Below are 22,898 nucleotides of genomic sequence, written 5' to 3'. Positions count from 1 at the left end.
GAGAACCTAACAGCCTTGTCTCTGAACAGGAATTTCTGTGTCTCCAAACAGGAGTTAAGAATTTCCAGAAACATTACTGGAAGTCTTCTAGAAAGGAAGTCATAGCTAGATAAAAAACAATGCCTCAAATGAATGAGTTCTATCTAGATGTGCATGCTGATGTTCCAGGAAATTGCAGAGTAAAAACTTTCACCGCTTTGAGCTGTTTTAGCTGTTTAATTCTAAACATGAGGTGTTAGTACAAGTTTGTAGCCCTTCCCAGACCCATTATACCGAGTTAATCAGCCTCTTTGTTGTCCCTGACAATTTGTTGTCCAGCAGAGTCAATGAATACCGGGAGTGTTGAAAATACACCCCTGACTTCCTAATGCTTGTACTTCGATTGCTGTAGTTGAGCTGTGGTCCAGTTTTCAGGGTTGCCCAATGCTGACTTATTTATAGGTGGCAGGATCTCACTGGGCTTGGAGTGCAGAGGACTCTGAGCTTTTTCTAAAGAGCTGCAGAAAAGGGTGCAGACAGCAGCAGTAAGACGGTTGTGTCTGTGAACCCTCTGAAGTGTGTAGGATTCTGCCTGCTTAAATCTGTCACCTTGTTTGTTTGTCATTATCAGTCTCTAGCCATAGCTGTCCTAGAAAGCACTACAGCTGATTCTTCATTAGTGTAATTAAAACAAAATACCTACTTTTCCTTAAAGAGTTGGTGAATTTCTGTAGTTTCCTCCAAGTCTAAGGGTTTATACTTCTGGAGACCAAAACTGTAAGAGATCTGACTTGAAAGTGCATTCCTTTGTGAGTTTATTGCCTTTCCTCAACCTCTTTCCTTAACCTCCTCAATCTTGTCTTTTTGGGAGAAGAAAGTAAAAATATTTTGAACAGCTAAAGAAAATTTAGTGTCTTGGGAAGTGTCTTAGGAGCAAGATAACCACAAGACAAAGATTTTCTGTTATTTGGAAATGCTGTACATAAAATAATACTTTCAAACTATGCTGGAGTTCAAGGATTGGACAAAATGATATATTGCCCTTTGATGGTAATTAAATGTAGTAATGAAGGCATTGTCTCTTCTCAGTACTGACTGTACTTCAGTGAACTACTCTTCAGGGGCAAATGTTTTTTAAATCTTCCTATCACTCTAGACTGTTATGAGAATATTTTTTTGTGTTAGTCTGAACTGCTACATTCAAGTAATCTTATTTTTATTCACTCAGCTGACAATAGCACAAGTATGATGTTGCAGGGTTGTTGAAAGAGCAGCCACCTGGGGACAGAGTAATTCTTGAACTGGTGCTTGGCTGGCTCTAGCTTCAACTTCCCTGCTATGTCATGGACTAGCTAGGTTAGACTGAAACTGATTTAGGTCCTGTTAGAAGCTCAGGTGAGGCGAGACTTAAAACACACCGTGTTTCTAGCAAACACGAGGTGCATTATTTCCCCAGCACTGTAAATCATAGGTGTAGCCATGTCTAGTACTTCAAATGTAATTGCCACAGGCTGAATTTGTTCCTGTGATGTAACAGGGTTGGTTGCCCTTTGTCTCAAAATTGTTAGAATTTGGTAATGCTATAAGTTTGTCAGTATGTGATTGCTGAAGCTGTCACGTGGTGTCATTTTCTTCTCAGAATCAGCCGATGTTTTGTCAGGTTTCTCTCTCCACTTAAATGTTTTGTTGCTGCCTCTTGCAGGCAGACTCTTTAACATAGTTTAGCAGAACAGATATGCTTCAAAGTACTTTTAGGCCCCTGTGCATACTCTCTATGCAGTCCAGCTTACTAGATATGAGTTAATAGGGCAGTTGCACATAATCCATTTGAACTGTATGTTCAGCCAGTCAGGCCTTTACTGCACATATTATGGGATTTTATGTCTGGTCACAGAACCATGGAGGGACTGAGATTGGCTGTGACCTCTGGAGGTGATCTTGCTTAAGCAGGGCTACCTACAGCTCATTCCCTAGGACTATGTCCAGATGGCTTTTGAGTGTTTTCAAGGATGTAGACTGCACAGCTTGTCTGGGCAACCTGTGCTCAGTCACCCTGACAATGAAAAAGTGTTTCCAGATGTCCAGAGGGAACCTCCTGTGTTTCAGCTTCTGCCTGTTGCTTTTGTCACTGGTCACTGCTAAAAAGAGCCTGGCTCCATCCTTGTTGCACCTTCCCTTCAGATGTGTGCATACACACACACACACACATTTTTATAAGTGTAGATCTTTTTCTGCAAAGCCACTCTATATATAGTCTGTTAGGTCCCCGAATGTGTGGTGCCTGTAGTTCTTCCTGCCCAGGTGTAGGATTTTGCACTTTCCCATAGTGAATTTTCTGAGGTTCCTGTCAGCCCATTTCTTCAGCTGAGGTTCTGTGTGGAATAAGCATTATTGTTCTGGAGTATCATTGATTCTATTTAAAAGTTGACATGTAAACATCTAAGTTGTATGTTGGTTTGGCTAAAAGAGAGATAATTTGGTGGGTTTTTGTGGTCCAAGATCTTGAGGCTCATTCTGCTTTAGTCTTGTAGAACAGAACAGCATGTCTCCATCTTAGAACAATTGGATGGTGCCTTTGCATAGCTCAGAGTTTGCAGATTGGAGCATGATTTAGCAGCAGTGTCTGTTGGGCATTTGTTTGCAGTCTTGGTCTTGCATTTGCCTAGCAGCTTGTCTGAGACAGCACTGGATTTTTTTGGTTAGGGGACAATCTGTTGTATTAATGTGGTAAGCATTAAATAGATTTTGAAGCATTGCTGCTCTAGATGTTTGCATTTGTGAGTATTAAATGCATATGCTGGATTTCCATTTTAAAATGGCAAGAATGTTCTATCCCTGTATCCAAGCCACACCCCACAGTGATGGGGTGCAGGTACAGTTGCTCAGAGTGTTGAGTAAGGCTTCATCTCTGCTGCTGTAGTCATCAGGAGAGGGTTCAGCAGCACACAAATACTCAGGTGGTTTCATCTGGTTCTTGCTTCTGGAGAGGAAATGTTGAACCTTTATGCTACCACAGCTATGTAGCAATACATCTGTGTATCACAGCTGTGAGGCAATGAGAGCCTGCACGGTTTGTTATAAACAAATCATGGCTTTGGTCTTGTAATTGGCACCACATCTGTTAATGATTATTCTGACATCACTCAATTTTGTTGAAGGTGCAGATGCTGTAGTTGATAGCTCACAATCATGAGTTAGACCTTGATTTTTTCCAAAATGCCTTCTTTCATCTGGCTTTGTTTGTCAGTTCCCACTTTTAGATGAATGAACGAGCTGTGCCACTTTGCATCTGCACAGCCTGCAAGGCTGAGTAGTGCTGTCCCTCATAGCACATTTACTGTAGTTCTTGCAGAAAAATAATATTTCATATTTGGGCATGTAGAACTAATCAAGCTGTCCAGCTGCTGGAAGTGTGTTTCCCTTGTTAGTGCTCATCAGAGCTGATGAATGAATAGTTCTTTTATGAAAGTGCAGTGCAAGCATCAGAAGACTTATGTGCATCAATTGCTTGCTCGTGATGATTAGTAAGCTATCCAGTAACAGATTTCACTGCATACTGCCAAAGCAATGCCAGCATGACATTGTTTGATCAGTCATCTGCATTGATAGAAGGCAGAGTTTGGACATCTGTCATGTGTAGGTGAGCTGAGATCTCAGCTCACATGGAATCAGGCAGAGCAACATCCTTCTCAGCAGGATGGCTCACCACTTTAGATATTTGGTGCTTGTGTTACAGACAAGCACCCCTGGACCTTGGAGCATAAATACTTCTGGACTCCTCTTCAGGAGACTGATTGGTAGAGTAGCATGAAATAAGCCTCAGAGGGAAGAGGGGCCCCAGAAAATTGATTGATATTACAGAATCACTGCTTCTGAGCTCATTAGTGATGCATCCCAGTGAGGAGGAAGTCAGGCAGAAATACTAGGAGGCCTGTGTGGATAAGTAAGTTGCTTCTCGATGAACTCAAACATGAAAAGGAAGGCTATGAAGGGTGGAAGGCAGTGACAGATACCCTGGGAGAAATACAGACAAACTGTTTGAGTAGCCAGGTTAGGAAAGCTAAAACCATGATAGAACTAAATCTAGCCAGGGATGTCAGTGGCAACAACAAAATCTTCTGTAGATACATGGGTGGTAAGAGAAAGACTCAAAGTAAACGGCATATTTGGTCACTTGGGATATGGAGAAGGCCGAGGTACTCAATAAATTTTTTGCCTCAGTCTTCACCAAGTGCTCCAGCCCACACCATTGAAGTCATGGCAGCAAAGGTAGGATCTGGGAGAATAAGGAACCACCAGCTGTAGGAGAACATGTTGAAGACTATCTGAGGAATGTAAGGGTGCTCAAAACAATGGGACCTGATGAGATGCACCCATGGGTCCTGGAGGAATTGACAGCTGAAGTATCTCAGCATCTATCCATCATATTTCAGAAGTCATGGGAGTCTAGTGAAGTTTCCACTGACTGGAAAAGGGGAAACATAAGCCCCATTTTAAAAAAGGGAGATAAGGAAGACCTAGGGAATTAGAAGTTGGTAAGTCTCACCTCTGCCTGGCAAGATCATGAAACAGATCCTCTTGGAAACCATGCTAAGGCAAATGGAAAATAAGGAGTCATTTGATGGCAAACATGGCTTTGCTGAGAACAGATAATGCCTCATAAAATGGTGGCCTTCTACAACGGGATGGTAATGTTGATAGGAGGAGTGACTGTCATTATCTCCCTAGACTTGTGCAAAGCATTTGGCATTGTCCCACATGATGGCCTTGTCTCTAAACTGGAGAGACATGGATTTGACAGATGGACCAGTCGGTGGATAAGGAAATTGGCTGGATGGTCACACTCAAGGAGTTGTTTTCAAGGGCTCCCTGGTCCAAGCAGAGACCTGTGACAACTGGAGTTCCTTGGGGTTGGTCCTGGCACTGGTGCTGTTCAACATCTTTGTCAGTGACATGGACAGTGGGATCAAGGGTCCCTTGGTGAGTTTGCCAATGACAGCAAGCAGTGTTTTGCAGTTGTCACACTGGAGGGAAGGATCCACAGGGACCTTGGCAGGGTTCTTCTCTTTGAGAGAAGAATCTCTGTGAACCTCATGAAGTTCAGCTAGGCCAAGTACAAGGTTCTGCTGGTGGATTGGGACAATGATAAGTACAAATACAGGCTTGGCAGAGAATGGATTGAGAGCAGTCTGAGGAGAAGAACTTGAGAGTGTGGTTTGATGAGAAGCTGAATGTGACCTTGCAATGTGTGCTTGCAGGCTAGAAATTCAACCACATTCTAGATATTAGGAAGAAATTCTTTACTGTGAGGGAGGTGAAGCACTGGAAGAGGTTGCCTGGAGAAACTGTGAATGCGTCATCCCAGGAGGTGTTCAAGGCCAGGTTGGATGGGGCTCTGAGCAGCTGTTTCTAGGGGAAGGTGTCCCTGCCCATGGGAGAGGGATTGGAACTAGGTGATCTTTAAGGTCACTTCCAACCCAGAACATTCTGTGATCATATGATACAGTCCTGGGAGGTGTCTCAAGTGATAAGCTTTTTTTGATATAGTACTTGCTTTCAACCATATGAGGATAGATCTGTTTAATACAAAACTCTGGTCTAGGTTGTAAGAGGAGATAATTCTTAGGGTACTCTCTTAGCTTATTTCACTTTCAAGGAGAAATGTAGTTAATCCTTCAGCCCATCACTGAGATCTGTGTGATTATCAAATTAATTATCTGGCAACTGATTTGGGGCCACCACATTTCTTGCTTCACTGTATTTTAATCATTAGCAGCAGCACTGTGAGTTGCAGTGAAGTCTCACAGTGGCAGAGGCTTATGTGAGAGTTAGCCTTACACTTGTGTGTGTTGTGTGAACATGGATAATATGCTGTATTGACAGGAAAGGACGAGCACAGCTGGTTCTGTATGGCATGCCCTTCCTCAGCAGCGTACCGGGCTTTAAAGGGCTTGTGCTCCTGGTGTGACTGGCACCACGTAACAACATATGATGCTGCTCTTAATATTCTTTGGCCCTTCAGACTTTGCAGTCACTTGCCCTAGAGTTGTCTGCTCTGACAGTGGCACCTGTGTTTCAGTTACTTGTGAGTTTGATGTAGAACTGTCACAGCAGGTAACACCAAAAGTGAAGAGTAGTAATGCAGCTTAAGACAGGATCTGGAGCTTTGCAGGCTGTAAGATAAAGCTGTGACTGCTCTGGATTTCCCACTGTCTACCTTCTGTGTTGTGAAAGCCAGCAGTCAGAATAGATATTACTGGTTAACTTTGGACATGAAGAATTCTGCAAGTGAATAAATTATAAATTTATTATAGTTATTTTATAATAATTGGTATAATTATTTAAATAAGGTTTGAAACCTTAATGTAATATTTTGCAGTTTAGAGGGGGCATTCAACTGTGGTTGTAGTTTGCCTGTTACAGACTGCTGCCATGGATAGAAAAATAACCATTCTACAATAATTCACTGCAAAAGTATTTGAATGGTGTTACAGAGATGATATATGTGCTTGGTAAGAAGCAATTTTCTAGTATTAGAAGGTGTAGCAGCAGTATTTAATGCTTCTTTGACATGAGCTGAACAGAATACTTTTTTGAAGTAAATCCTATTTCTATAAATTTCCTAAAAACTGCTCACAGTTTATTTGACTTTTAAACTAGCTATTATTTTTTAGAATAGTCTGTAATTTGTTTTCCATTAATCAAAACAAATATCCTGGCTTTGAATGCAAGAGAAGGTCTGACCTCAGATTTGATTGTTTTTAGATCAGGAGTTAACACTTAACCAAACCAAAGTACTTCCACTTTTTCTGCCCACAGTTGTTATGAAATGTCTGCTGAAACAGTATCGGTGGGTTTTTTGAAGTGTTCTGGAAGTAGTTCTCTCCAGAGCATGCTTGTGGTGGCTTGTTTGAGGGGTTATTTTAGTAAACTAAACCTGAAAATGTGCTAAAGCTGTTAAAAATTGCAGTCTCATTGACATACAGCTGTTTCCCTTTCTTACCCTATATCTGACATTGAGCTCATAATTTATTAGATGTTTGCTGCGATTATTTACTGAGTGACTGGGGACTGGTGTGAGTTTTATCTTGAAGAAACAAAGCAGGCTTTGTATTTTAAATCTGATGGCTTTGAAACCTGAAATTACCAATGCTCAGCTCAGAGCACAAACCATACACTGGTTTGATGAAACAGCTGAAACAGCTTTAGACTGCAGTGCACTTGCTAACTGTGCTGCTGTGGGTGTCACTGACCAAAGTTAGGTTATCAGCATGCCCAGGGCAGCCTTGATGCCTGGACACTTCCTGGGTCGGCATGTGTTGGATGCACTGTCAGGAGTTGCCACAGTTCGTGCCCGTGCTGTAGGTGCAGTAAAGCTGGTTTTGTAAGATGAAGCCAGCTTTAGCTGGTATATCTGTCATATCTGAAGGAGTTTGTTGAAGAATTGGCAGGGAATTCCTATGTCTTTTGCCACCTTTGTGCTTTCTCATTCTGGTCTTTCTGTTGTGACAGTCTTGGGGTCCTCTTCAACAAATACAGCTACTAATCTTGGTTGATGATTTGTCTCATCACATTGCACAAATGTGATAACCCAACCAACCACATATATTCTGACACTTATTATGTGCTTCCTTATTTAAATGCTTCCTGCATTTAAAAATAAAGAATGCTCTCTGGAGATTTATATTTTTTCTCTACCCATCTTTTATGAAGGTCTTTCAGTGTTCTTCCTCCCGTATGAATAAATTTAGTTTTCATGCAGACCAGTTCCTAAATGTTTGTGGTGCATTCAGTTTTCCCGAACTTGCTATTTCATCAGCTCATATGTTATACTACTTGTTACAGATAAACAAAGGTTTTTTACTTAAAAAAGATTAATCCAAACACTTGCTAGTAACTTCCTGTATTTCCTAGTTCTTTGTGCACGTACCTTTCAAAGACAATGTGTTGTTTCCTTGAACATGGAATTAAATAGCTGCATTTAATGTTACTGTATGTTTCAAAATATTTCTGAGTTTTAACATGGTTGTTCGTCAGTTTGTTTGCTTGCTTTTGTTTTAGCAAGACCAGGTCATTGAAGAATGTGTAAATTGATACATTAGTGTTTCATCCTAATTTGGAAAAAATTATATAGGCTCTTGTTACCCTAGGGAAACCACTTGTAGTCCATGCTATTCTAATACTTTTTTCTTATTTATCATTGTTAGCCCAGATTATTCTTTATTCTCTTACTTAGCTATCTGTGTTATCTATCTCCTTCTTGTCCACTGTATTAATATGTCTTGGTATATAATTTTGAAGTCTTCCTGTAAATGTGGGGAGAGATGAGCTTTCAGTCTGTCCTTTTCTCTGTCAAAGTGAGGGTATTGGTGGTAACTGCTTGTGTTCTGAATTTTAGCTGTTAAGAGATGCATGGATTTCATTGATGAGAGATGCATGGACTGCATGTCCTCATAGACTGTCCAAGCAGTTACTCATGATTCCCTACATAGAAAAGGCGGCAGGCTGAAGGAACAGGGCATGAATATAAGCGAGGAGAATATATTTAGAATGTAGTGAGTAGATGACTGACGTGTTAGTAGTTGAAAGAGTTCATGCTAATTGTAAATTATCACTGAAGTTCTGAGCTAATGGTCTTGAATTGTCCAGCTTGAGATATCCTGTTCCTTACCATATTCTGTTTTTAAAATAAGGTCAGTGAAACATTGGAGGCTGTAGATGACATTTGATAAACAAATAAAGAACTGAAAGGAGCACCTTTTTGCCACTGTCAAGAGCTTCATGGTTTTTGTCGTGTGGAATAACAGATAAAGGGTTTGTGGGTTTTTCTGCAATACCTGCTGAGTAAGAGAGCAAGCTTTGGTAGCAGTCCTTCCACTAAGACGTGTCTTTTTTTCTCTCTTTCTTGATTTAGAACGACTTTTCCCATGGTGACTGCATGTCAAGTAATGAGACCAGTTTGCTAGAACGAACCACAGCGCCTCATGATGGACTCCCGGTGGCTTCCCACAGACCTCAGAGAGAAGGTACGTTGTCTGAGCTTCCTTTTGAGGAAGGCTTCTAAGGGTTTCCTTGAACATTAAACTCTGCTTGGAGTTGTAGACATCTTGTATCTTTCTTGCTGTTACAAGAAGCTGCAGTGATTGGTAAGTAAAATAGCTTCTCTGCCACCTACTTGGTCTTTTCTTTGTTATAACAAGTTGTCATTTGTGTTAACTGCTAACTGCTAGTGAATGCCTGCATGAAAATCAGCTGCAAATGGGCTTCCCACTGAAAAAAGGGTCAGGATTTGGGGGAAAACAAGAATATATAATGCAATTGTATTAAGAGTATTTGAATTTTTTAAGCAAAGCTAAACACAAAAATATTGGGAAGCAGTCCATAGATTTTGCTGCTTGATTCAGTTGTATTTGATGACATTTAAAAAAAAATTAGCGAAGAAAACCCACATTAGCAGGTGTTATAGAAATGGCAGTTTGGAGAAGTGAAAGGCTTAATAGGAGTCACTGTTTTGGCTTGAGAGGATAAGAACAGGCTTCTGAGCATAAACAAAACTCTGATATGCCATTGCCAGCACAATATTTTCTCTTTGAAGAAGTGAGCATTATTGAAAACAGATTTATTCTCACCCTTTATTCTTCAAGAGGATTAGCAAGTTACTTGCCTACTCAAAATTAGTCAACAGATAGTGTGCAGATAGGAAGGAGCCAACAATATGGAAAAACGATTGCTATTCATTTTGTCCTCATAAATGTCCTTTTGTCTCTAGTGTGGAGATTTAACTGCACTCTGAAGACAGGCAATTTGAGAGATTTGATTCCTTGAAAAAAAAATACAAGAGGAAGATAATGGCAGATTACAGACAACAAACCTGTTTCAAATCCTTTTATGGAGTTCAAAGTGTTCGTATTCATGAATTAGAAACATAAAAGGGGGAATCTCTTTAGTAACACTCAAATTGAGTAACAGAAGCACAAAAAATTTGAATAACTTAATCTAGCAAAGAGCTTAAATATTTTTCCGCATTTGTATTATCATAGTGAGAAACCGCAGTGAAGGATAAGAGTACCTTTGTGATATTTGCTACACAGTTATGTGGTAGAGATTCCCTGCTGTAGAAATCTCCTTACTGGTTAGAAATACCACTGATAGTAAAACTCAGGTTTTATTCTCAGCTGTGATGAATATGAATTTTTAAAATCTTGACTTAGAATGGAAGCAGTGTCATGTATACATGCTTTACTTCATCATCCTAGATGCATGTGCTGTGTCCAGAATAGAGGTAGAGATGTGACACGCCTCATTGGCTTGTGTATTCAAACTTTTCTTCCAGCCATTTAGAATATTTAAAATGTCTTTATGGAGACAGAATTATAAAGGAGTCTGTTGAAACTGTAGAACTAAAGCTGTTCAGCAACAACAGTGTAATTACCTGTTGTATCATGCATTACAATGAAGCATGCAGCAGAAAGAAGTTAAGGAAGTTGAAGATACTGCATTGTGTAATAAATTTTTTTATACCCGAGGACAAACTTCTAGCATTGAGAACTGTCAATAGTTTAAAATAAGCAGTCTCATTAGGGAAAAAAGCTTGTCTGTGAATGTTAATGGTCTTAGTTTCCTAATTGTGTATGCTAAATATATGCATGTAGTGGAATGCAATTTAAACCACTATTCTCAGTTCCAGTCATGGGAATCAACTTCTTAATTAACTTATGAATACGAATTCCGATATAAATTAGAATGTTAGCCATTAAGAAATTTTACTGCAACAAAACTTTTGTTGTGCCATGTTCCTCCTTCTAACAGCACTTTAATCTATACCAGACAGGTAAAAATTAAGATCACTAAACATTAATCTTTTCATGAAATATTGTTATTGTCTGGCATCCTTAGCTCATCTCAGATTTCTTTCCTTTGTAATAATAAATCTTCATTAACTGGTAAAAATGTCTGTCTACCTAACTCCCAGCTAGAGGATTACAACCATTGTATAGCAGCACATTCAGTATTTATCTCTCTACTAAGAAAATTGGAAGCTGTAGTACTATCACTAGACTTATTTGCTGCACTAGAGCTTATTGTTCCTTTATGGAAATTGTCAATGCTTAATTCTCTTAAAAATGGCTTGTTTGATGGGGATGAGACTTGATTTGTAACTGTAACAAAATTAATTTTAAACTGTTTACATTATATTAGATGATAATTAGTTAATACCCGTTAATAAATTTTGCAACATGAAATTACAGGAGGTTTAATTTTTATTTTTTTTTTTTAGGAAAAGACACTGTTGTTATGAGTAGTTCCCAATATATCCCATGTAAACGTGCATTTAAAAATTGAAAGGAAAACATTAACTGTTAACACCACCCACCTCCCTCCAAAAAAAAGTAGCTTCTAAAGCATTGAAAGGAAGCATTGATGATGTAGGGCAGGTCGAGCTGCTTTTAAATAATTTTTTTCTTTACATGTAAAGATGTGTTCAGGCTTGCACTGGAATAAAATTTTCTTGAATTCTTAGGCCAGCATAGGAGCAAAACTGGAAAGCCCATCTTGGCTATACAAGGGTTTTTATATGGAGTATTACCTGAGCAATGCTGTGTGCCCTCGAGAAAGTCTCCAGGCCCTGAAAGTCATATGGTGCTGCAGTTTGCCAGGTCACAGCCAGAACTCCCTGTTGTTGTGTACAGTAGGCTCTGGGGAAGGAATGTGAAATTAGCCACTACTTATAGTACCTTTGTTCCCTCTGGATTCAATTCAATGACACTCTTTGCAGTACAACTGTCAAAGCTTTCTGCTTCTTCTTTGTTTTCTGTTTGCTGACACTCATTTCTGTCTCCTTCAGGCCTTCCCTAACTAATTCTTTTCACCTAAGTACCCTCAGAAATGTGGGTATTTGGCCTTAGTTTGCCCTCATGTACTATTTTGATGCTCCTGATGCCTAGGTGTAGAAGGTACTGGCTGGTTTTTATCAGCACTTGTTACTTCTTGAAGTAAAGATACCATTTGACTTCCTTTTAGTGTCTTTTCACGTAGAGTGGTTATATTGTTGTAATTATGTGACATTTGGTGTAAATAAGCTCTTGGGTAATGCATAGATTCTCATGATGTGTGCCAAAGAGATTGTCATTAGGCCAGAGAAATACTTAGAACAAGGTTCTGCCTGCTCCCAGCAGTTTGTTGCAATACAACAGCTCCTAGGGAAGAGTTGCACTGTGTGCATCAGGATTTAGCCTACAGGCATGCTCAGAGAGCCTGGGAAAGTAAGGAATGGTTTGCAAACTGACAGTTTTGGAGTGCACAATAAGGTGTTTTTCTTTCAGCTGTACACATTGAGAAGATAACCCTGAAAGACGTATCAAGAAAAAGGGCTGACAAACATTTGGAGTACACATTCAAAGTAAGCAAATAATCTCTAGGATGTTAAAATTATTGTCTGTGTGCAGATACATACAGCTTGTTTCAAAAACCTTCACGGGAGGCAATTTTGAGATTCTTTGAATTATCTTGTGATTCTTTTGAATTCTGTGTACAAATCAGGTGTTTTACATAACTGTGGGCATAAAGTGTGAGGGCATAAGGTGGGAACGTATAAAACATCAGCCATAGCTAGGTGTGTGACATCAGTTCAGGAAACTTGGCTTTTTCTAACTCATAAGAATTCTGAAACTAGAAGTTTTAGAGTGCTCAAGTGGCACAGGAAAGCAGGTGTGTCTGCAGATTGCTTGGAGTCATATGGTCATCTTGGGTCTTGTTTCTCGCTGTTTACCATATGAGGGTGGAGCCTGTGCTTTTTGAGAAAACTGGAGATTGGTGCCTTTGTTTTGGACTTTGTCTCTTAAGGGAAAACCAAACAAGCTGGAAAACAGCCAAAAACTGGACAGCCTATCTAGTGTAGTCTTCATCTATGATAGTAGCTAAGGGCAGCATGTATTAAATGACAGTTACTAAGGCTGGTGGTGGTGATGCTCTAGTTGAATCAAAGTAGTAATTTTCTTAGCAAGGACTGACTAACACTATGAGTCATTGTGCCAATAGATGTGAATCTGGTATTATACCAGATTTGAAGTTAAAGTTAAATGTTCTCCTTTTTCACCCAAAAAAGAATGGTTCACATCAAACTTTCTAACTGATCATTTGACATGGGGGATGTTTTTAAAGAAGCAAACTTAAAAAAAGCCATTTTGAGCTGAAAGTTGGTGTGTTGATCGCAGAATTTGGTATTGTATTCTGTGATGTTGTATTCTCTAAATAGATGCACTCCTCTTTTGCTGAGGACAGTAATATGTAGAAGGTAGCCTTCAAAGTCTTTAAGGTTAACCTGGCCAAATATTTCAACCACATCATAGATTTTTTTTTTCCAAATAGTCTGTGAAGTGAGTATGAAGTAAACCACAGTAGGAGATGGGGAAAGTTTGTACAGAATGTCTATAGGGATTATAAAAATTTAAAATAAAAAAACTATTTTAAAGATTCAGCATGTAGACAGATTTTACAGTGGTTTTGAATTTCTTTGTTAAAGGGGGAATGTGGAGATATTCTGGCGATTATTTCAGTAATCTTGAAACTCCACCTCAGTTCTTTTAGGAAAGAGTTTCCTTTCCTCATCTGTGCAGGTATATTCTGTGCTCTTCACTGTAGATAATTTTGTACTTGCCCAGACACTGCTGTTTTTTAAGGTTGTAACAGCAATTGCAGTCATGGCTTCCCAGCTGAGGACACTGAGGGTAGTTGGCATTTTTGGGGACTAAGTTGAAGGCAGTTGGTGGGTGACATTACTCTATCAACTCCTGAGAGTAAATGAATGTTTGTAATTGTTGTGTCCGCTCCTGTTACCCTGAATGTTCCCATGTAACTAATTGGAATCTTTGGCCCAGAAGTGGGCTTAAAGCCAGGCAGCACTCATCTAACCAAGCTTACTTATTTTTTACTCAAAACATGCATGTGAAGGTGCTGTTTTACTACTTGCATGTCGTGTCAAAACAATAAGCCAGAATCATCAAAACATATACCAGAATGTTGTCTGATTCTTGAGTGCCTTCTTCAGTAACTTGCAGTACTTTTTATGACTTGTAGCCTAAAATAACTTCTATATGATTGTGTAAGATTTGAGTCTAAGGCAGATAAAATTATTTTATAGTAATATAAAGAGATTTTTTGTTTCGTTTTGACTTCTGGTAATGACAGTGAGAGCTCAATGCAATATATCTGACCTACAGTCATTTTCACTGGTACCTATTTTTTTGTGGTTAATTATTTCTGTTTGATACAACTTCCATAATTACAGAGCCTTCTGCCTGGCTTCTTTTTGAGTCAGTAATCTTCAGGGACTTCATTGTATTTCCTTGAATTTGCCCATGCTCCCTTTAGCCACAAATAACATGAAGGTGATCCTAAAATACACACTCAAAATTAGTATGCCTTTGAAAAAGTACAGCCTTATCCCCGTTTTGCCTGGTGTTTGCTTAACTGCGAGTGTTAATTCTGAGACTGCCAAATTTATGAAATTGTTCTGATAAGCTAATTGCTATGAAATTGGGAGAAAGGCACTTTCCTCATTCTTTTTTCCTTCATTCTAGGTAACCTGGTCTGATTTTTCTGTAACATGTGTAACAAAAACACATCAGGAGCTTCAGGAATTCCTGCTAAGAGTATGTATTCAAATATGAAAGTAGTGTTTATACATCAGAATTATAACTTCAGAAGTAGTCTAGGAGAGCTATGATTTCTGAGGTGTAATTATAGAAACAAAAGCATGCCAGCAGATTTTTGTACTTCACAATTGTATTAACCATTTAATTATATATATTGGAGTTAAGGATCTTGACAGAAGAAGCAGCCCTGGAGAATGTTTGGGGAGTTTCCCAGGAGGTGATTGTTTGTCTCATCTGAAATGGCACTTAAAGTTTTAATTGAACTACCATAAAACTACCAGATGAGGTTTTAATATTCCCCACAGACCTCATGTATAGGTACAACCACTGGTTGTTTGCTTGTGTTCCTGCTAGAAGGACCTTAAAGAGTATCATTTGTTACGTTTAATTAGTGGGACACAGCCATAAGCATAATAGTTTTTAATTTAGCTGTTGTATTCTTCAGTAGCACAAAGGCTGGCCTGTTCATCATCACAAGAAGTTCAACTTGAGGAAAATCTAGCAACTATATGTGTGTGTGTGTATCCATGTTTAAAAAAGCCAAAAGTTCTCTCAGTTGTTTTCCCCTCTGCTCTGATCAGAGAATACATTTCTGTGCATAGGCCATGTGCAGAGCCCATCAGTGTGATGACCTCAAACTGTGTTCATTGTCAGTGTCTGATATTTTGGGTTCCACCTATTCTGGGAAATTATTCTATATTTAAACTCTTCCCTACCCAGGGCAGTAATGAGGGATCTGTTTTGGACATGTTTTGATTGTATCTGGGGTTCTTAACTGCAGTGTTAATTGCAAGTGGAAAGCCAGTCACTGTACAAAGGTCATTGTCTTGTTCACTGTTTAAATTATCAACATTGTTTTCTGGTATTCTAGAAATTAAGCAGTGAATATTAATCTAGTTGAATATCTGGTTCTAAGAGTTCCCAGAGCTTGGGTTTTGGGACTTTAAATTATGGATGGGATGTCTGATTGCAAGTGGGTTATCCCACAGCTTAGGGTACATGCATCTGCACCTGAAGAGAGCCCTAAAAACAGCGATTCGTACAGGGTCCTGTGCAGCTCTTGGATGAACATTCACATGCATGCCCCCATTCTCCCACATGTGTAAGACAAACATCAGTGTCTGAAATGGACCTCCTAGAACCTACTTGCTTCCTGGAGGAGCCAGGAAAACAGACATGGTCCAGTGTGTTGAAGAGTTGTGCTGTTTGGCTGATATAGGATGTTCCATGTGCTGGCTTGCATGTTCCAGCAGTGTCTAGGACATGGCAGAACAAGAAGATGACAACCACAGGTTGCTATGAGCTTCCTGAGATCTTCTGTGGAAAATGTGCACAGCTGAAAAGTATATTTGGTTTGATAGCTGTAGGTATAGAAGTAAGACAGCATTGTTAAGTAAAGCAGGACAGAACTTATTTGCATTAAAAAGCATAAAGCACAAACATCCACTTCACATGCCCTTATGTTTTGGCTTTTTGTTGTTCTTGTTCCAATCTACATGGCATTGTTAAGCAGCATACTCAGGTTCCTGGGGACAGAAAAGAATGGTCAAAATATTTGATGGAAAATTCCAATGCTTCGTATGATAGAAATAAGATAATGGTAAAAATTGTTTCAGAATAGAGGCATTGTTGGGAAAACTAAGGTAGTAAAAGGCATAACTTGGATGCTTAAATTAAAGACTGGCTTCTCTTAGGTGATAAGCCAAAAAGTTTTTTGCAAGTAGGAAATTACCCACATATGTGGAAGGACTAATAAGCTTGTAAGTAAGTAACAAGGCTGTCCCATTACCTTAAGCACCTAATTTTGGGTTGATATAACTGAATCTTTAACTACAGAAGGAATTGCATTCCTTTTAGTGGAAGTTTTAAAGGCAAGAAGGTAACTGTTTCCAGAGACAAATCTACATACAAAATACTAGGATAGGAGATTTGATCATTCCTACACTTCTGCAGTAACTTCTTCCTGATGCCTTTTGGCTAGCACTGACTAATTCTTCAGTCAGAGTTCCTCAGTAATGCATATTAAAGCCAAAGGGTCTGTTAAGAACTGCTGCTTTCAGCCCTTTGTGGTTTTAGATATAAGACATTTCAGGTGTTGCAGTACTGTACTAACATAATACTAACAGCACCTGTCTGTCTGGATTCCAGGAGTTCCTCTTATGTATTTTACCAAGCAATTATCTGCATCAGACACAGCATCCCTCTGTTAGTACCACTTGATTCAGTGAAAGAATTACTGAGTGCTGGGCTGCTGTTCCAGTAGCTGGATGCAGTATCCAGCTGGCACTCTGGGTCAGGTGTATTCCAGATATACAAAATGAAGATGCTGCTTTAGTGTAAATTGCTGACTGCTGTTGATCATAATTGGTGGCAGATGTTTTAACCACATTAGCAATAGCTTTGAACTTCAGTTTAAAAAAAGCCTTTTTCAGTAGCAGTTTACTCTTAATTGCACCATATTAAAATATTTTTTAAAATGTAGATTTACAAGTTTGATCAGCTTTGATGTACATAAGTACAACATTGGAAGTTCTAAAGGTGAAAAAACTTTGTTCTGGGGAATAGTCTTCATTTAAAATAGATGTGCTCTTAAGTAGCAAGCATTTTGCCTTCTCAACTAGAACATCAGAAGACCTCACTTTGTAGTAATGGCATTGGAAAGTTATAATGAATTTTGATAAGGTGTTTCAGTGTTTATAGCAACTGGGGAGGGACTTGCTATTGATTAATCTCAGTGTTGCCTGCTAAAGTCTAGTGTATTAAAGTCTAGTGTTTAGTCTAGCTAAGTGATGATAGTGAGTACAGTGCATTCAGTCACACCTGTTTTATTTTTTTGTGTGTGTTTTCAGAACTAATTTCTATATGTGAAAGATTTAAAAAAATAAATTGTAAAAAAGGCTATAAACTATCCTGAAAAGACCATAGTATTTGGTAGTAATTCCTTCAAATACAGCTTTAAACAATTTTATGCCTGGATTTTCTGTGAGGATTTACAGCAAAGTGTTTCTCTTGCAAAACTAGATGATGTTGATTTGTTGTACCTTTGGTTTGTAAAACACATCACTCAAACTGAAACAATTGAGTTTCTTGTTGATACCAAAAGGTATAAAGACTCATAGTGAACAAATGCAGTCTTTAAAATGTCAACTACTCATTTTTCACATTAACCTTTTTCTCAGCTCCCAAAGGAACTATCTTCTGAAGCATTTGACAAGGCTATTTTAAGAGCACTAAATCAGGGTTTTCAGAAGAGGGAAGAACGAAGGCATGCTGATCTTGAGCCCATAATCAGGTAAATGTTTTAGCAAATAGCCTGAAATGCAACACCAGAAAAGTGATTGAAGTCAAGCTAGAAGACTTCTATGGACAGTGGAAATTCTGCTACCTAAACCAAATTTGCAAAGAAAATGGGAAGGCAGTGATGAAATAGATACTCTTGACTCTTAGATTTTCTTTAAATTAAGAATTTACTAAACTTCATAGAATTACTTCTTTGGAAGTAATTGCACAATTATGAAAATAATTGTCCTAAGCAGCATTATATAGTAATGATTGGCATTTGTGGAAGTATACTACCTCCTTTACAAGGGTATATTTAGAAATACTAGAAACAGTAACTCAGAGCACATATGTTCTACTTTTTATGACAGGGTAGAGTGAGAGACAGAATGGAAATTAAAAGGTATAAACTATAATAATGAAGTGAGTATATAAAAGTAGCTCATGTATTTATAAGAAAATGGCCCATATCTCATGACCTGCTCTTTAGTGATGAGAGAGCTTGGTGGTCAAATTCTATAACTCAGAACAGTAATATGAATTTGGGTTTACCTACTTGGTTTTGATTTTGTTTTTTTTTCCTGGTTTGGTACAGATACCTTGTTATCTTTGTCCTTTTCAGTCAGGATTGTTCAACCTTGTTGAAAACAAATTATTCATCATGTTAGGCAGTGTCTCTTGAGTTGGGGTAGTTGAGGAATCAGGCACTGCTTTCCAAACTCCTACTCATAATGTTCTGTTGGTTCTAGCATTTTGTCCTAGTATTTTAGTTAAAGAAGATTTGTAGCCACTCTGAGCCTCAACTACCCCCTTGCCAATTTTTTAATAAATCTTGGTCTGTAATATTTATCTGTCTTTATTGGCTTGATTGTCAAGCCAAAAATTAATCTCTGTGAACAGTTTTGGCTGATAAACATAGTGGTTTTAAATCAATAAACCTGTTAAACAGAGGTTGAAGGGAATGTATTGTAATACAGAAAGGTTGTGAAGCCTCACTGCACAGTAATTACAAACCCAAGAGACTCACTTGGAAGATAACCTTTGAACATACACAACTGTGATAGAGTAAGCAACTGTAATACAATTTGCAGGTTGTGTTGTGACTATACAGGAATGCTACATGAATAATCTCAAGCGAATAGCATTACTGTATTCAAATTCCTTTTTCTTTCAGTATCAGTTTTAACATAAATATATACTTATTTGGGGGTTTCAATATGTGACCATTTGCCAAAAATTGCTCTCCCCTGCCCCTCCTCCAAAGAAATAGAGCTGGGTAGTGCCTCTTGGCAAGTAATATCTGAAACCTTTGTGTGTGGGCAATGAAAACCATTAATTGTTGTCCTATTTTCTTATTTGAAGCTAATAAAATTTTGACATTTTGTCATTGACATCTTGGTAACTGACTCAGACCAGTACAGAGCAATGTTGAGCATCCCGCCCTTTGCTCTTGGAGATAATTGCAAAATTCAAATACCGACCTTACAGGTGAACTCAACTTTGTATTTACCCTTCAAATGTATTTAAGAAAGAGGTGCATTGTTTTGGGAAAATAAATGTGTTCTCAGTTTAAAAAAAAAAAAAACAGTTAAAATACAGAGTCCAGTGCTTTTGGACTCAATCCAAACTTCTCTTTAATAAAATGTTGCAGGCGGCTAAAATGTTTGAATTAGGATGACTCAAAAGCACCTATCTTTTTAAATTCAAAAAAATCATCATGCCATTTGCTTATATTGTCTGTACTCCAAGCTTACACTAGCACTTAACAGCTCAGCTCAAAAGTAGCTTTTAGCATTGTTGAACGTGCAATTTGAAGGGTTTGGACTTCTTAAGAACTGCCTATTTTGCTTTTAAATGGTACTGTAGTACATTTTTGTGTTTTTCCTATGATTCTGTTACTTAGTTTAATAAACTCTCACTTAAATTTCAGGCAGCTATTTTCAAATACATCACAAGCTTTTCTGCAGAATCAGAGAGTATACAACTTCTTCCAATCAATTTCATCAGAATCTTTGCACACTCACAGTAAGAAATATCCTAATACTGTTTTATATTATGAAAAGTCTATAAAAAGCTAGTCTTGCTGCTGTGCCTAAGTACAGTTTTACAATTTTTTGTTTGTGTGTTATATTCCACTGATTGTATTTGAACTCCTGGTAAATGAATAGTTTCTTGAGCAGATACTCATACTTTTGACAGTGGGAACATGCTATGTAGCAGCAGCTTGTGTTCTTTTTGTTCTTTCTTTCATTCTTTCTTTCATTCTTCTCTGTACCGTCATGCTCTTCAAGTAGGCTGTTATGAATTGAATATGTTTGAGTATGAGTATGTTTGACATTTCTTCATTTCACAAAATTTAAATTTTGGAACAAAAAGTTTGAACTGACTCGAAAAATCACATCTGCTTTTTGTTTTGGGTTTTTTTTTTTTTTTTTTTTTTTTTTTTTTTTTGGTTTTTTTTGGTTTTTTTTGGTTTTTTTTGGTTTTTTTTGTAGATAAGCATCTCTCTTGATATTTAAACTGAGATTTGTTTTGAGTACATAAATGATGGGATGTCCCTAATTTCAGAACATACAGAATTGTGTACCATCATTTATATTGTAGAGATTTCTTTGGTGGCCCTCTTAACCTACTGTGTATTACAGTTTGTGTAACCAAAGCTTGACTTCCCTGTATGAATGCCTTAGGATGATGTGATCTTTATTTCCATTTAATCTTTCCTTATTTCAGTGCATGTTACACACATGACAGTTGAGGCACTCACTGGGAGGCCACTACCTCAGAAGTTGCAAAAGATCTTAGTAGGAAATTGAATAGATTGGAGATTCCAAATAGACAGCTCATATTTGTTTGGGAAAAACTAGAGGAATGACAGCTGACTTCAGTTTGAAATGATGTGTGTGATCTGTGAGGGATGTATTCTTTCCATGATGAGACAGAAGTGCTGTGGTTAGGGTAGAAGCTGTAGGTTGCTTTGTAACATTTTTTAGTAGCACTTAGTACATTCTCACATGGCAATTTTGTGGAAATGTTAAACTAATTACAAGGTCATTGTGGAACTGGCTGGAATTTACTGCTGTAAGAGTTGACACCTCTGTTGCACTGAAAGGCTCCAAGGGGAGGAAGGAGTTTCCAAAGTCCAGAAAGATTCATATTAATGATGGGCACGCTGGACAGGGTGTGCATATTTTGGACTGTAGACTTCATCTGGTTTGGAAGTACTTGCAGATGCATTGTTGTACATGGTAGTAGTTTGAAATGGTTTCAGAAAAGAACCAGTGCCAAGTTCCATCAAGACAGGGCAGAAATGATCTGCAGGGTGGGTAGACCAGAAGGAGAACAGACAAATGTCAATTCCGTCATAAGTCTTACGGATTACAAAGTGATCTTAAATGTGAGATAATTTTTGTAGTAATAAATAATTCAGCACATGAAAGTTCATGAGGATTTGTCAGATGTAGAATGTATGACAGACAGGATGAGGAACTTAATTGTTTAGCAGAGTGGAGGAAAGACTCAAATGGAAAATTATTTAAATCGTCAAATACCAGAGTCCTAATGTAAAGGGGGGACGATCTGTTCTCTCTGATGGATCAGACAGAAAGCGCTAGGCTTAACTTCTTATGAAGAAGATTAGGACCAGGGGCAGGCAAGAACCTTGTGATTGCCAGACAAGTCCAGAGTAGTGAGGCAGGTCTGAGGTCAAGGCAGAAAAACAAGTCAGTAGGTCAGGGTTAAGAACAGGATCAGCAAGATTCATGTCCAGGCACAGGTGTGCCAGCAGTGCACCCTAGGCAAGAGCCTGAGCTCAAATGCAGCTCCTGAGCCAAAGGATGGAAGCCCTGGCTGAGGCATCTTTCAGTTCTTTTCCCAGCAGTCACACCCCAAATTGCAACACTGCGGTGTACTGGATTGGATCTTCACTGTGGGCAGGGGAATGAAGCCCTTGGGAGAGCAGGGGAGAGTTGCAAAGCCCATTGGCATGATTCAGGCCCTGACATTGAGTTAGATATTAAGAAAACATTTGATGAGGAGAATTACTGTGTTAGCAGTAATTAGCATTAGGTGTTTTTCTTTTGAGAAGGGGAAGTGGATGGCTTGTCCATGGTAGCTCACAGTCATATTTCCTGTGGTGCAGGCTATACTAAGACAAAAATGCTCACCCCACCTGTTGCCAAAATTGCCCCAGTTAAGTGGCCCTTGAGGGTTTTTTTTTATTGTTGGTTTCTGTGTTTTTCTGTGTTTTCCTGTTTAGGATTCCTGTAATCCTGCACCTTGTTACTGCAAGTTAGTCATAGTTGCACGTTTTGCATGTGCTGACAGTGTTGGGAAAGGAAGCATATATTTAAGAAAAAATCTCATCTAGTTCTCAAATAGAACATGCAGAATTAATTGACAGACAAAGCATTTGTGGCTTAAATTGGTCTTCAGTTGCTATACAGAGTCAGCGATAAAAATATCTTTTCACAGAAATACAAAGTTATTTAGCAAAACCTATGTGGAAGTAAATTCTGTGTTTGTGTAAAGTCTTCATACCTTAAATAATAGTGGCTTTCTCACACTGACTATTCAGTAAGCTTAATTATGCTGCTATGGTTCCATTAAGGAGGAAATCAATTAGCCTCCCTCTTGATTCATAAACTCAGTTGTTTAGACAATTTTTCAGGTTGGAGTAGACTTTTGATTCCAACATGATCTCTGGGGATGTAGTATCTTCAATGCAGATGCTATTAAGAAAGATCTTATCAATGTTTCAACCTCCTAAGCAGCAGCTTTCAGATGCTTTTACCTGCACTAACTTGAAACTTCTTGAGAGAGGAAGAGTGAACTCTTAGAGTTAGATTATTAAAGAAATTAAGTCCTTTCTCGGAGCATGGAAGTGGTGTTTTTGCAATAAAACTGTTAATATTATTCTTATTTATTTTTCATCCTGTCCGGCATAAAAAGGCAAAAATGGTGTGTGAAGACTGTGCTAAGGGCACTAGA

At 38.5% G+C, this 22,898-nt stretch overlaps 1 protein-coding gene across 2 annotated transcripts in view; it reads left to right on the top strand.

Annotated features, from left to right (window-relative positions):
* Window positions 1-22,898, top strand: part of ZCCHC2 (zinc finger CCHC-type containing 2) — a 44,204-nt gene that overhangs the window by 5,366 nt on the left and 15,940 nt on the right. For both annotated transcript variants that reach the window (XM_058024597.1, XM_058024589.1), the window contains exons 2-6: window positions 8,894-9,005; window positions 12,303-12,379; window positions 14,559-14,630; window positions 17,813-17,925; window positions 19,843-19,937. In XM_058024597.1, the coding sequence (XP_057880580.1) occupies window positions 8,894-9,005; window positions 12,303-12,379; window positions 14,559-14,630; window positions 17,813-17,925; window positions 19,843-19,937 (469 nt within the window). The remainder of the gene's footprint in view (window positions 1-8,893; window positions 9,006-12,302; window positions 12,380-14,558; window positions 14,631-17,812; window positions 17,926-19,842; window positions 19,938-22,898) is intronic.

The sequence above is a fragment of the Melospiza georgiana genome, chromosome 1, assembly GCF_028018845.1.
Source record: "Melospiza georgiana isolate bMelGeo1 chromosome 1, bMelGeo1.pri, whole genome shotgun sequence".
NCBI classification, from domain to species: Eukaryota; Metazoa; Chordata; class Aves; order Passeriformes; family Passerellidae; genus Melospiza; species Melospiza georgiana.
This window is presented reverse-complemented; position numbering and strand designations above follow the sequence as displayed.